Below are 13,580 nucleotides of genomic sequence, written 5' to 3'. Positions count from 1 at the left end.
TTGAGTAAAATCTCACGTACATGCCCGCCTTTCCACGACCAGATTATAGCGCTGCCGACTGGATTTTGAACATCAGACCAGTTTGATATTTGTTGCCTACGAAAAGAGAAGGCTCCACAGAGCGTCATTATCCCATCAGATCTCATGATTATCGACTATGCTCGCAGCCGGTCTGTGAAACTCTTGACAGGACTCTAGTTTAGACAAAAATCATCGATCAAACCCGTTCGTGTGCTCGCAGCAAAACTCTATTCTGTTTTGATTTTGGTTGACTTGATATTCATGATAAAAGATTCTTTAAGTTGTTCACCTCGGAAAAAAAAAACAGAGTTGGTCACATTATGTTTAACTGGTTTAAGTTTTGTTTGTAATGGTAACAGGTATAATGGAAATATTAATGATTTTAAGATGAGGTAAAGCCCTGAAGTGTCATATCGAAGTTATATATAAATATGGTATGTTTTTGAACGGATATTAAAGATCTTTGACACCTTCCTACCCGTGAGACCAATACAGACTGTTAATAACGGTATACTCGTATCTACAAAAGGGATATAATGCTTGCTGTTACTGAAGAAAGCGCAAATGAAAGAGTTTCAACGAAACTTATGTATTGATCACTAAAATAAACTGTCTGATTGGAAAAGGATTTTGTTATCTTTGCAAACCAATTCGTTGGTGGTGTAAATTATAAGTTGGCCGATATACTTCATAGCTTGAAATTATTAATGAATGTAACCTTCAGAACGGAGCAGAATATCAAATCTCTATATTATATTATGTAAATATTGGTATTTAATAATAGATATATCGAACATATTGTGCTCATTATTCCAGCATCAATCTTAACCACGTCAAACGTGAGTTAAACAGACTGAAATCATTAGCAGAGTTGGTCTGTCAGAATGACCAATGACATCAGATAGCGTATCATATAACAAATATAACATAGTCTTTAGTATGATTGTTTCCTGAGGCCAGCAATGGCTACCAGAATACAGCTGGTAGTATAACTCACGTTTCCGACTTAACCAGTCAAAACAATTGTCGATGAAGGCTGAGATCGGGCTTCCTCGAGAAAGTCAGGGTCAAGCAAATGAATATACCAAAGAGTAAATCAACTAATTTCAGAATCAGTCAACACAATACAATTGTCAATGGTATCAAAGATATTGGTATCAGTGCCCACTTAATTTAGTCAGGGCCAGTAGAACAAATGCCTGTAATTGCGATATCGGGCCTTCCTTTAACTGTCAAAATAGTTGCCTGTGAAATAGGTGGACTAGAATAATAGTTTGCACCCACACATTTTTATGCTTGTTATTAACGCAATTTGCCTCATTCAGCAATTCTCGGCAGTTTCCGTAAGCTGAATCTGACTCAGTTATAAATGGTGGATTTCGTTGTGTTTTCTTGGGCGAGACTCTTTACATCCGGTCTTTAGCAGTGATTTGTCTAGTGATAGTTATATTGCGACCTAAATATAGTCCTTAAATTTAGAGACTTTGGGAGATAATTCTGCTACTTACATTCATTTAACGTTATATTTTGACTATTGGTTATCTAATGACACATTTTATTATCAGTTTGAATACATACCGTGCGGATGTGTTTATTTTCATTGTCTCCGTTTACAAACACTTGAAGTCATGATATTTATGTCATCAGAATGACATGATAACGTGACAATATTGACATAGTTCCGGTGAAAAAATGGCGATTCATTACCGTGATATGTTGCAGAGCGCTAGCGTAACATACGCGGAGGCCGCTTGAATCTGCCTTTTAAACACCAGCATGTATTAAAGGGAAGTAACCAATATTATAGGCAGTTTTAACAACTACAATTCTCGGTGGAATAGCTGATCGAAACGCAAAGTTTACTTCCTTTGCAAGAATAATCAGCACGCAGTTCCAATTTACATTTCACTACAACCTCGGAATGTAGTTACTACGCAGTTTGAAGCAAAGTGCTGGAAATGATACCAGTAACCAATAGCTATAGATAAACTCAAACCATTTTGAGCTAAAATAATTCAATAACATAGACTTACAAAGTTTAGATAGAGAAGAGCAATGACAATGCGACAAACACAAACGCTTTGGATAACAAAGGCTACGGGAGAAAAATGACACTTTTTTAACAAAGAATTTTATCCTGAGTAAAAAAAATGAACAATGAATAGTTTATTTGGCATAATTAACTAATTAACACAGAAAACAAAATATACAAAACAATAAATACATTTCAGGCGTTAATTTGAAACTTGTTGATTTTTCGCGACCAGCGTAAAGACTGAAAAAATAATAATCAGGGAATAGGTAGAAGCAACATTCGAACAGTATATAATGACAGTAAATGCAGTAAATAAAGGTGCAGGCACACAAACGGTCTTGGTGGGAGATTTTTATTGCTGACTAAAGTCTTGTCAACAGTTTAACCGACTGGCACGGGCTCACGAAGAGAGCCACCATGTTGATATTCACGTGTGGAGCATGAAATGGTCAAATGGAAAGGAAAATGAATCTGATTGGAAGATGACGGTCTGTCTTGCATACGATAAAACTATGGGAGACAATTATAAAACTTGTTTATTATAAATCCTGTTGGAGACGCGATAATCGTGTACGAAATACGAATCTATAGGTAATATGTACCAGGGTCGACTGAAAAATGTGTCCCCCCGTAATTATTCAAAGCGGAGTACAATTAAAGGTATTTTATCCGGAACACCATCGAGTAGATTAACACAAATCAATGTGTCTCCTTCGCTGTCCTGGAAGAATTGCACACTTCATAGTCTTGCCCCTCTTCATTACCCAAATCAGAAGCAGATAAAAACGTAAAACTCTGTTTCATTTTCAAAATAGATTCAACTACTCGTTTGTGTGTATTACTGATTGTGCATATCAAATAAACCACGTCTTTTCATGATCTATGACGATGTTGCGATTTCTTTTCAAGAAAGCTTTTTGGCAAAGTAAACAAATGCTCCATATAAAGCAACATTAGGATCAGACCTATCTAACCTCGGAATAGTGTCCCTCCTTCGTAAGTTCCTCTGCCACTGTCTCTCAGGGGTGACTATTTGATCGGGAGTACCGATATCATCCGGTTCGATATTCAATTCATCGCTTATTTGACTGTGTCGATTTCTGTTACTTGCACCCAAATGACGATTCGTTCCACATGTACCTAACGTATTCAATTCACTCACGCACATCTTGGGTTTTGATCTAAATTTACGCTTTCTTTCAATGGTTTGGGAAGATGAAAGGACAGGTTCTTGACTTGGAGAATATGCGACTTCAGCACCGGATGATGGCGCGAAGGATGACGAGCTATCGTTGCTAACACTGTATCCCGGAGAACTGACTTCACTAAGATCACTACATCCTATGGATTCAGATTCGCTTGTTCCTATGCTAAGCTGTCGGCGTTTGAAATTCGACATACACGATTTAGGTTTTTTAAATTTGAAAGATACTTTTGGACTAATACTTTGTCCTACTCCAGAATCGACAAATCTCTGACTGATAGACTTGTGTCTCCTTTGTGGTCTGGGTGAATCAAGAGGTGGCCGACTTGGGGGAGAAACAAAGCTTCGCTGTTTGCTTCTACGTCTCTGAGAGTTCGTCGGTATCGAGCCTGGATCTGGAGTTGATGTCAGTACAAACGGAGATTGAGTTGGAGAATAAGGCACAGAGTCCAGTCTTTGGTTTGATTTTCCGTGCTCTGGTTTTAATACTGGACAGAGGTCAAATCCTTGATCTAACAAGTTCCTAATCTCAGCTTTTACCCCTGATGCATATGGTATTGCATCAATTTCTGATAGATTATCTTCAGATATGGAGGGGTTTCTGCAAATCTCGAAATAATCTATGGGCGATGAGGGAGTATTAGCAAAGTTCGGTGTCATGGATATCACTGGCGTATGGCTCGGAGAGTACAAGGTCATTTGGTCGTGTTCTTCTTCCTCGATAGTTGCGACATCCTCTAGAACTTCAGCATCTTCAAAAGACGGTTTTTCGGTATTTGAAATTCCTATTCGGTTTCTACCAACCGGAGCTTGGGACCCAAAGTAATTATTTGCTCGAGCAATTTGACTCCACTCCTTTTCGAGAACTTGTCTTTCGGCGTCTCGATCAAGCAAGTTCCATGAATATTCCTGAAGATTGGGAGACATATTAGGATCATTTGGTGAAACACTGTGTTTTTCAACAATATATTCCTCTTCGGGGGCAATGCCAGTATCTGTGTCTTTGTTTAAATCTTGATCATTTCTTTGTGTCATGTGCGTCACAGAGATTTCTGAATTTTGTGACGACGGCTGACAATGATGTTTTTCATCCGAATTTGAATGATCAGCAGATGAATCTTTCCTTAACTTCCAACGCTTTAGAATACGCTTGACAGCAGCTCTGTTTTGTACATTTCGTTTACCGGGTTTCTGTTTCTGGCAAGAGTGATTTCTGTGGTTAGTCGCTAGACCTGCAACGAATTCTTTACATTGGCTAGAATCTTTAACTGCGCTACTTTGATCAGTGGAAGCTGTGGCCTTTTCGTAATCATTTGAAGTCGTTGAAAGTCCAAGAAGCGCCTTTTTTGGCTGTTTTAACACCTTACTGGGCATTCTACGGGGTAACTGTACTCTTTTTGCTCTAATGTTCTTCCTGATGTATGATGCGGTGCTTTCCGACAAGTCACTCTCTGTACTGCTATAAACTCGTTGTGGTTTTGGTTTAGTCTCTGGCAATATCTTGATAACCTTTTCACTAAGTTCACGTTTACTTATATACTTATCGAACCCTTCAAAATATATGGTTCCATTTTCTATACGTTTTAATTTCTGGGGCGAAAAGACAACACTCTCTGGAGAGCTTGAATCTTCTCTGCCAGGAAGAAGTGGTGAATCGAAACCATGAACAGATGTTATGATTTTTGGATGAAATTGTCTTAGAGAAGAACCTGATACTCTAGCAGGTGATTTCTGGAATGTAGAAGTGCGAGGTGATTCCACAATTTGAGAACGTACTTCGGATTCCAATGCTTTAGATACACGTCTTGGACTTTGGTTGACTTTTAAAGACGACGGTGATGGGAATTGGGCTGATTGAGCTGTAACTTTTGTCATAAACTTTCTAATTGCCGTACTCCGATAAACATTTGATTCTGAAGAACCCACATTCATCTCCATTGCCAAAGGTATATGGGAACCAGAATAATTGGGCTCAAGAGCTTTCGAAGAGGCTCTGCCTCTCCGGGGTGGTACCTCTGATCGCTGTGAAACATCATCATTAATCATTGGTGATGTGATCTTCACTTCAAGATCAACTGCTTTGGCTTTAACAGGCCGTTGCAGGTCTCTAAGATTAGCTTTGCATGTCTGAACTCTTGAAATTGGCGACTCATTTTCGTACTTTACGCCTCTATATTCAGGAGCTCTTTCTCCTTCGGAATATTTCGTGTCTGTTTCTTGTTTAATATCTGATTTAACTTTCATCCCCAAAAACTTTGGCTCTGGTTCAGAACTGCATTCAGACCTTCTAGATACGGTTTCTTGGTATTCATTGTCCTTAATTTCTTCTTTGATATGATTATGATCCTTGATTTCATGCTCACCTCCATTTGGTGAATCTTGATTCCCAGGTGTGTTCTTGGTTGTATTTGATTGCACTTCATAATCAATGGATTCTTCTTTGATCTCTTGTTTTAAAGGAGAAAGGAAATGGATCTTAGAAGAACATAATGGTACTTCTTGAAAACCTGAATCATTATCTAGTGGTTCCACTTTGATCACCATAGATGCAGGATCACAACTACCTGAGGCTGAAGTAGTCTGAATAACTCTTTCTGGAGTTTGTGATTTTTGGCCACCACTACCTGAGGCTGAAGTAGTCTGAATAACTCTTTCTGGAGTTTGTGATTTTTGGCCAAGTTCAATCGCACAATGACCTCTAGCCTTTTTTCTCTTCAATGTTGATGAAGCTCTAGTTTCTCTGCTGGTAGATGGTTGTGGATCTGGTTTTGAACTTTTTTGAACAAGCGATGAATAAATGGTTTCAAACTCAGAACTGTTCTGGTCAGTTTGTAATGATTGTTTTGATGTTGTGTTGGTATTGATAAGATGACAAGCACTTTGGTGGATTGGCGACGAGGATGAACACAATGGTGTCTGAATACTTGTTGAATGATTTGACATTTTCTGTTGATGATACTCGTCCCTCATATCGCGTTTGTTTGAACACAAAGAGTGGCTTTGTTGATTGATTCTTTTAGAAGAATCTTCAGTAGAATCTAGCCACTCTGTTGAACACAAAGGGGAAATTAGTTCATTTCTAGTCGAATTAGATGGTGATGACAAACGTTTCTTTGGCATCAACTTAGATGACGACGGTTTAACATAACCTGTCATTGGGGTTGAAGTTAATACTCTCTCTGTTGAATCATTACAGGACTTAACGACCCCATGATTTAGTAGCGAAAGTGTTCCCTGAATTCTGTTTCCTTCAATTCTGTTTCCTTCTATCAATTCCGCAACTGGTTCATCTGAACTTTCACCTTTTTCAATGACGGTAACATCGTGAGCAGTTTCTCCATCTATAGTCACATTTGGGGAGACTGATTTGATACTGGAAACTTCTCTGACTGGCAAAATATTGATATGTTTTGTATGATTCGATGGTAAACTACATCTGGTCACCATCTCAACATGGTCGTGTCCTGGATCTTCATCTGATATGTTAATGAGCTCAGTGCTTTGTGGATCAGTTGCCTGAGATGTGGGTTCCAACTCAATTATATCTTTTGATTCAAATGAATTCATTTGTACCCTGGGATTTTTAGTGCAATTCGAACCACAATCGTGTTTTGTTACTGTTACTCCAGTTTCACTATTTTGAGACACAACATTTTCAAACTCAGTTGAGATGGCTTGATCAATCTGAGCATGTCTATTAACTGGAGAAACTGTTAAAGCTGGTGTTGGAACTCTTGGATTAAGAGACTTCTGTAGTCTATAATCTATGTGATTTCTGCGACTAGACAATCTTCTTATCTTTCTGGGTGAAGCAGCAGTCAGGTCTCCTTCGGAACTACTTGGTCTCTCAGTGGAGAGTGCATAGACTTCAGCAGTTGGACTGACTGGTGGGTTTTGATCTGATATATGATAAGGACTCTGAGATCCGCTTTGAAGGTTATTTAGAGATCCAGCATCGGATAAGGTATGAAGATTGTGTTGCCTTTGCTTATTTTGTAAATCTGTGAAGATTCTGACAGGACTTGTTGCACTAAGTTCTTCCTCTTGCACAGTATTTCTCCTTAAATTCATATTGCTTCTCGCAGTTCTGTTTCTTCTCGAATGATGATCATTGTAAGCACTGTTCCACTGATTTGAATTTCTTTGACCATGAACACTTGATGCGTTATCAATTGAGCTTCTAGCTTGTCTTTGACTTGGCATCTCAATTAGTGGAGGTACAGCTGAAACTTGTGGAACAACAGACACGCGACCCTGTTTAGATTTAGAGAAAGGACAGACAACTGCTATATTATGACAAGATTCACTGGTGGTACCAAGTCGAAGTAAATCATAAGAAGTAGGGTTTTGTCGTTTGATATCTGGTGATATTTTGGGTCTTTCTGTGTAGTTCTCTGTTTTTAATACAAACATTGAATCTTTACTACCTGAAAGTATAAATAAGTAAAAGTAAAATTTGACACAACTGGAGCTGAAAAGTCTAATTTTACTGATTTAATTATCCAAAAATATAGATGAAATAAATTGTCCACCATCTTGATTAAATTCACAAAAGGAGGTATCCGGATGAAGATCATATTAAATTACCTTACATCCTTCATAGACATAGGGTGGATATTATCATGTCAGTGTATTACATAGTCTACATCTACTGACTGCTTGTAGATAAAATCATTTTAAAGGGCTTCAGTTTAGGTTATTTAGCCTAAGTTATGTATATTAGGTACACTAATGACTTCTATTGCATCATACCTATTTTCAATATGTCTTTACTATTTCCTTATAACTCCAGAAAGGACTTGACTAGTTTATAACATAATTGTTTAATACATGTATATCCCATGCTGATAGAGACATCAAAAGTCTGGGGATGTTTCTAAGAATAACAGATAACTCAGTAGTCAAATACTGAATGAAAATAGAAACTATAATGGTCCCAAATGCATGAGGTCTTGAAAATACACATTATTGAGCAGGTGGCCATGAAATATTTCATCATTATATTATTGTAATTGACCCATTCTCACCTTGTGACTTGAGGACAACCCCCATGTTAAATTCTGGAGCTAAGAAAGGATGTTGTAAAGCTGATAATGGTGTTAATCTTTCATCAGGGTTTAGTTTCAGTAGACCAGACAAAAAATTAGCAAATGTATAATCATAACAATCTGTTAATTGGTTCAGGATCTCTAGGGTTGCTGAAATGAAATATATGTGACTCTCAAGAAAGAATGAAATAAATGTCTAATCATTATATAAAAAGAATAAAATAATATAACTGCATATGGATAGGATCATGTTAAAAAAATTATCTTTGAAATATGTCTTGTGTGGTTACTTAGAGAGTAGAGTAGAGCTCCCTGCACATAACATTGCTGTATCTGTACAACTTTCACATGTACTGAGTGAGACAAATTCTCTATAGATAATGATTTATCCATAATGATGCAAGTATACAATTTGATAAAGATAAACTCACCATCTTTTATAGTATGTTTTGATGTGTACTGACTTAATTCTTTATAGAATTTACCACGCTGAAATATTTCTGTTGGAAGAGGACCCAAGATATCAACTATCTGAAATGAATTAAATAAGACTGTCCAGATAATCCTACAGACACACAGCAATAATAATAAAGCTAGAAATTTTAGAGCAGAACTGGAAACTTATTTAAGCTATAGTATAGAATGGTTTTAAACAATAATTTTTTTTAATTAAATTCAACTTAACCAGTAAAGAATACTTTCTTAAATCATAAACTGAAAAGTGGCAATAGTAAAAGGTTTCAATATGCACATATTTTCTTGTATCTTAGATTTCAGGGAATGGTGTGTGTATGCGATATATACAGGAGTGATTCTAATATTTTATGTAGAAAATCCATCAAAAGTGTTACCTCGATAATAAGTTCTGTTTTATTTTCACCAAGAAATAATGGTGTACCTAGAAATAGCTCTACTATAATGCATCCTAGAGACCACATATCAACCTCACAACCAAATGGTATACCAAACATTACCTACAAATATAATGTAATTGTGGTCTGTAATCCCAAATTTTATCCCTCTCTGGATTGATTCAATGATTTTAAGATTCAAAGAACTTCAGCGCCAAAATAATTCTCAAGCAAAATCTTTTCACCAGAGCACTGGATATTGTCAAAGTAAAAGATATGTTGCTTTCCTTGAATTGAGTTATTCGTTCTGAAGTCAATAGCTTCTCCTTAACGAAATTTATGTGTGGTCTGTAGCCACATCAAAAATTTCAAGAATATGAAAAAGAGTTACTTCCCTTTAACTACATGACTGAAAAGTTTACGAATCTTTTGAATAGCTAACAATATACAGTAATCAAGTAAAAATTACCTCCGGTGCCCGATATAATAGAGTTTGCAGTTCGAATTTTTCATAATACATAGAAACTTCTTGATGTACATGATGTATAGCATTACCGAAATCTATAACTCTTATAGAATCTATATCATTTTCTGTAAATAGAAACAGTCAACATAATACAATACACAGTCATATTCTAGAGCTGACAGGGCTTGTAAATTGTTTTTAACTTTCTAATAACCAATTATTCTTCTTGGGTAACTCATACCAAAAATACAACATTATTAATGATTGAATGGCTTCAAGTGAACTTAAAGAGCAGGAATTAAAGAAAATAACACAAAACAAGGAAGTAAAAACGCACTGTCTTTAAGTAGAATATTTTCAGGTTTAAGATCAGCATGTATCATATTCTGTTGTTGTAGAAAACTCAATACTTGTAATAATTTTACCGTTAATTTACGAATATAGTTTAATTTCTGAAAAAAATAAATGTTGTAATAAAACCAATTTTAAATAGTCTGACACCACAATATTATCTATAACCATTATAAATTGTGAGAGTTGACTCCATTCTTCAAAATGCAAAGGAGCAGCTGTGACTCAGTGAGTTAGATGATTGCTCACTAACCCTAAGGTCAACTACTAGCATAGGTCGACATACAACTTGAGATTTTTCAACCTGATTTCGATTCTACAGTTCGGAGGGGCTGACTTGGAAAAAGCATGTTGTCAGATATAATAATAAATCTAGATCCTGTGTTCTTCTTCTTGCAAAATTTCTCTCATTGCACACTATATTAGACCAATCAGGTACAGAAAAGTATGACGTAAAAACTCATTCATATCAATTCAATTCAAAGTGCAAAACAGTCACACAAACATCTGTGAGTAGACATACCTGTGTAACATCTGTAGTCTGTGTTAAACATGATAACTCTGTTATTGGTTCAGGATGTAAAGATTCAAACACCATACAATAATGTTCTTTATGTTTAAATGTTGCCTACAATAGCATAGTCATAGTGTATATACCTGTAATACATGGCTCACTAACTAAATCAATTGATTTCCATCTGAATCTACCAGAATGCATACAAGAGACTGTGTATTCTGATTAGCACTTTCAGTATTAGTGGTGTTAGATATAATATTCTGGTAGTGGGTGCTGCCTTTCTGTAACACATTGCATGGTTGGTAAATATGAAATTTTGAACAGGCTTAAACATAGTGAAACCACGGTATTAGTAATCACATCAATTGTTGTTAGTTAACTTCAGAAAACTAGAGTTACCTCCCTTATCACAACAGGTTGGGAATACTTCCACTGTTATGGAACAGAAATAATTTTACAGTATATTATATATTCTCTGTTGACTTCAGATGTTTTTAAAATTCATTCTCTTAAGATTTATTCCAAATATGCACAAGCAAAGCTGTTTTCTATTTCATGAAGAGATCTAAATAACTCAAAACTTACCAACAGTCTAACAGTACGAGAAACATGATAAGGATCAGCTGTTTTTAGCGTTGATAATAAATGTGCTTCTTGTATTCCTATCCCATAATACTTGACATGTAAAACCTTAATTGTGACTTCAGTTTGACTATATAAGTCCTGAAAATGAACCAAAAATTTCAATCACCCTCAGGTTATAGCATGGATATAAAGATTATTAAGTTTCTTTGAGAAATGCTGTCTTCAAAGAAAATAATGTCTTTAAAATCCTCTGTATTATAGTATGAATAGTAGTGTACATAATAAAGCTCTTATCTGCCTGTAAGATGTATGAAGAAGATCCTTCTTTGCTTAAGTAACGAAGGGGTCCAGATTGAGATGAGACTTGCGGATTTAATAACCCTGTTGTCAGTTATGAAAAGTAGAAAGGGTAAGCATGAAAAGAAGTCATTGTCATTCAGATTTGACAATAAACCAAGGCCTTATGCGCTAATGGCTGTGCATGAACCATGTTAAAGATGGAAATCTAACAGTAGTGTGCTACTGTTGTTTTAGTAAATCATAGCACACAGTAAGATTTAATCAGCTTGCAGCCTGTGAAGTGAAAACAGTTGTCATGGCATGTTATTTCCATGCAGACTACAATCTAACTTACTGCCTACAGTAATACTAACCTCAGCTCTATACTACTAATTATAACATGTAGACTACCCTTGATAGTAGAAAGCACTGTTTAACAAATACGTAGAAGTATAAGACTAACCTGAGCTTTAAGAATAATGCCAGACTGTCCCTGTTTACTAAGTGTCTGTAATATTTTATATCTTCTGGCCAATATTTCACCTGGACAGGGATGATATTTACCTTTCTCATCTGTTTTACCTGAAATTTCCAACATATCATAATAAGCATTATTCTTATTTCGAAATTCTGAAGAAAAAGTAACATAGTACATAGCATACAAATAAAAAAAAAACACTTATTTTGAAAGAATAATGCACCAATACTGTTGATAATTTGCAACTAAAATTGCTTAGTTATCAATATTTCTGTCTATATAGTTCTACTTGTCCAACTTCAGTAGTGACTCAGGCTGAATTATATAGGTCAGTTGTCTGAAGATCGCATAGCGTGAAACTCTGAGTAACAACAATATGTTTTGTTAGGTTCTGTTTTAATATATCTATATCTAATATTATCTATTTTTGTTGTTAATGGGTACTCACCTCTGCCATGTTTAGTACGACCATAACGAGAGTTTTTATATAAATAATTTAATCCAACTGTAAGTGATGATAAACATTGATAATTGACGGGCTCTAGATGGATTAAATCATTACTAGATCTGTAAACAAAATAACGATATCAAAATATCTTAAAATTATTGGTGAGTAGAGGCAAACTCAAAGAGAAAATTACAAAAAAAAGGATTGACCAATATCAGCACCTTCAGAACCCATATCTTAATAGTTTGTATTCATAATGTATTATTTAATATCTAAGCAGCTTACTTTTCAAAACATACAAAAAAACTGATATTATCAATTTATACTTGAGATCATGGCAAAACATATCTTTGTTTCCTACTTTCTGCAAAGCAAAAATGTAGACACCATTCATATGGTACCCTAATAATAGGTGTAAATTTTTATGCATCATATAAGTTTGTAATGCAATCTGAGAGGTGTCAACATAAACACTCAGATGTTAATTTATCTATAGACTAAGAAAGTCAGTTGGAACCTAATTTCAAAAGTTTGATTTTATTTTTTTGACGACAGCATTGACAACATTAGAATTGGATCTACTTATAATTTAATAGATCTTATCTACATAACAAGAACAATGTGTGAGAATGTAATTCAATAAAAGGTGGAATAGTTCAAGTCAACAGTGTGTTACTCTGTTTACGGAAAGCTTTAATTGGGTTTACCATCGTCACAAAGTCATTAACCATATCATTGGTCAGCAGATATTAACTATAAAAGGAAATATGAAGCAGCAGTAGCAGTGTCTCCAATCCAACTACCAACTACTACGACTACCAACAACTACCTAGTTTGCGATATCAGCATCCGCTGGAAGCGAACGTTAACTTGTCATCTACCAACCAACCAAGCAGTAGCAGTGTCTGTGAAAGTTCTTGTTGATGCTTTTACACCTCTATATAATGATCAAACTAAGCCTACCCTTGTTGGTAAGTGATTAATCAAAAGACATTACAAAAGTTTTAGAATGACATGGCAGTTTCCTGGCTTTGGTAAATTAATCAATCGGCGCAAGATCCATAAGCTTACAAGCAAGGAAAGAAAACCCATCAAAACAGACGTCGGACGGGCTATTTTTAGCACAAACTGTCTGAGAACACAACGTGTTATTGTTGACATAGACTCAAATAATCAACGGATCAGGCGATTTCTGGGTGAAAATACACGACCATGACCTAATAATATCAAATCAATTCAATGCTTAGCAACTCTACACACCTTATTGCTGTGCTGAATGCGCTTGTGCGCGGCATTT

The 13,580-nt window shown here is 35.8% G+C and overlaps 1 protein-coding gene across 1 annotated transcript; it reads right to left on the bottom strand.

Moving 5' to 3' along the window:
• Nucleotides 1–2,960: 2,960 nt before the first annotated feature.
• LOTGIDRAFT_161573 (hypothetical protein) lies at nucleotides 2,961–13,578 on the bottom strand (the record flags this gene model as incomplete). The annotated part of the gene is made up of 11 exons (XM_009056939.1): nucleotides 2,961–7,687; nucleotides 8,288–8,458; nucleotides 8,740–8,839; nucleotides 9,160–9,282; nucleotides 9,629–9,750; nucleotides 9,963–10,077; nucleotides 10,500–10,604; nucleotides 11,079–11,216; nucleotides 11,821–11,939; nucleotides 12,284–12,402; nucleotides 13,544–13,578. 11 exons carry the CDS (start codon nucleotides 13,576–13,578, stop codon nucleotides 2,961–2,963), a joined length of 5,874 nt encoding a protein of 1,957 aa, XP_009055187.1.
• Between the last annotated feature and the right edge of the window lie 2 nt (nucleotides 13,579–13,580).

The sequence above is a fragment of the Lottia gigantea genome (assembly GCF_000327385.1).
Source record: "Lottia gigantea unplaced genomic scaffold LOTGIsca_29, whole genome shotgun sequence".
Taxonomy (NCBI): domain Eukaryota; kingdom Metazoa; phylum Mollusca; class Gastropoda; family Lottiidae; genus Lottia; species Lottia gigantea.
This window is presented reverse-complemented; position numbering and strand designations above follow the sequence as displayed.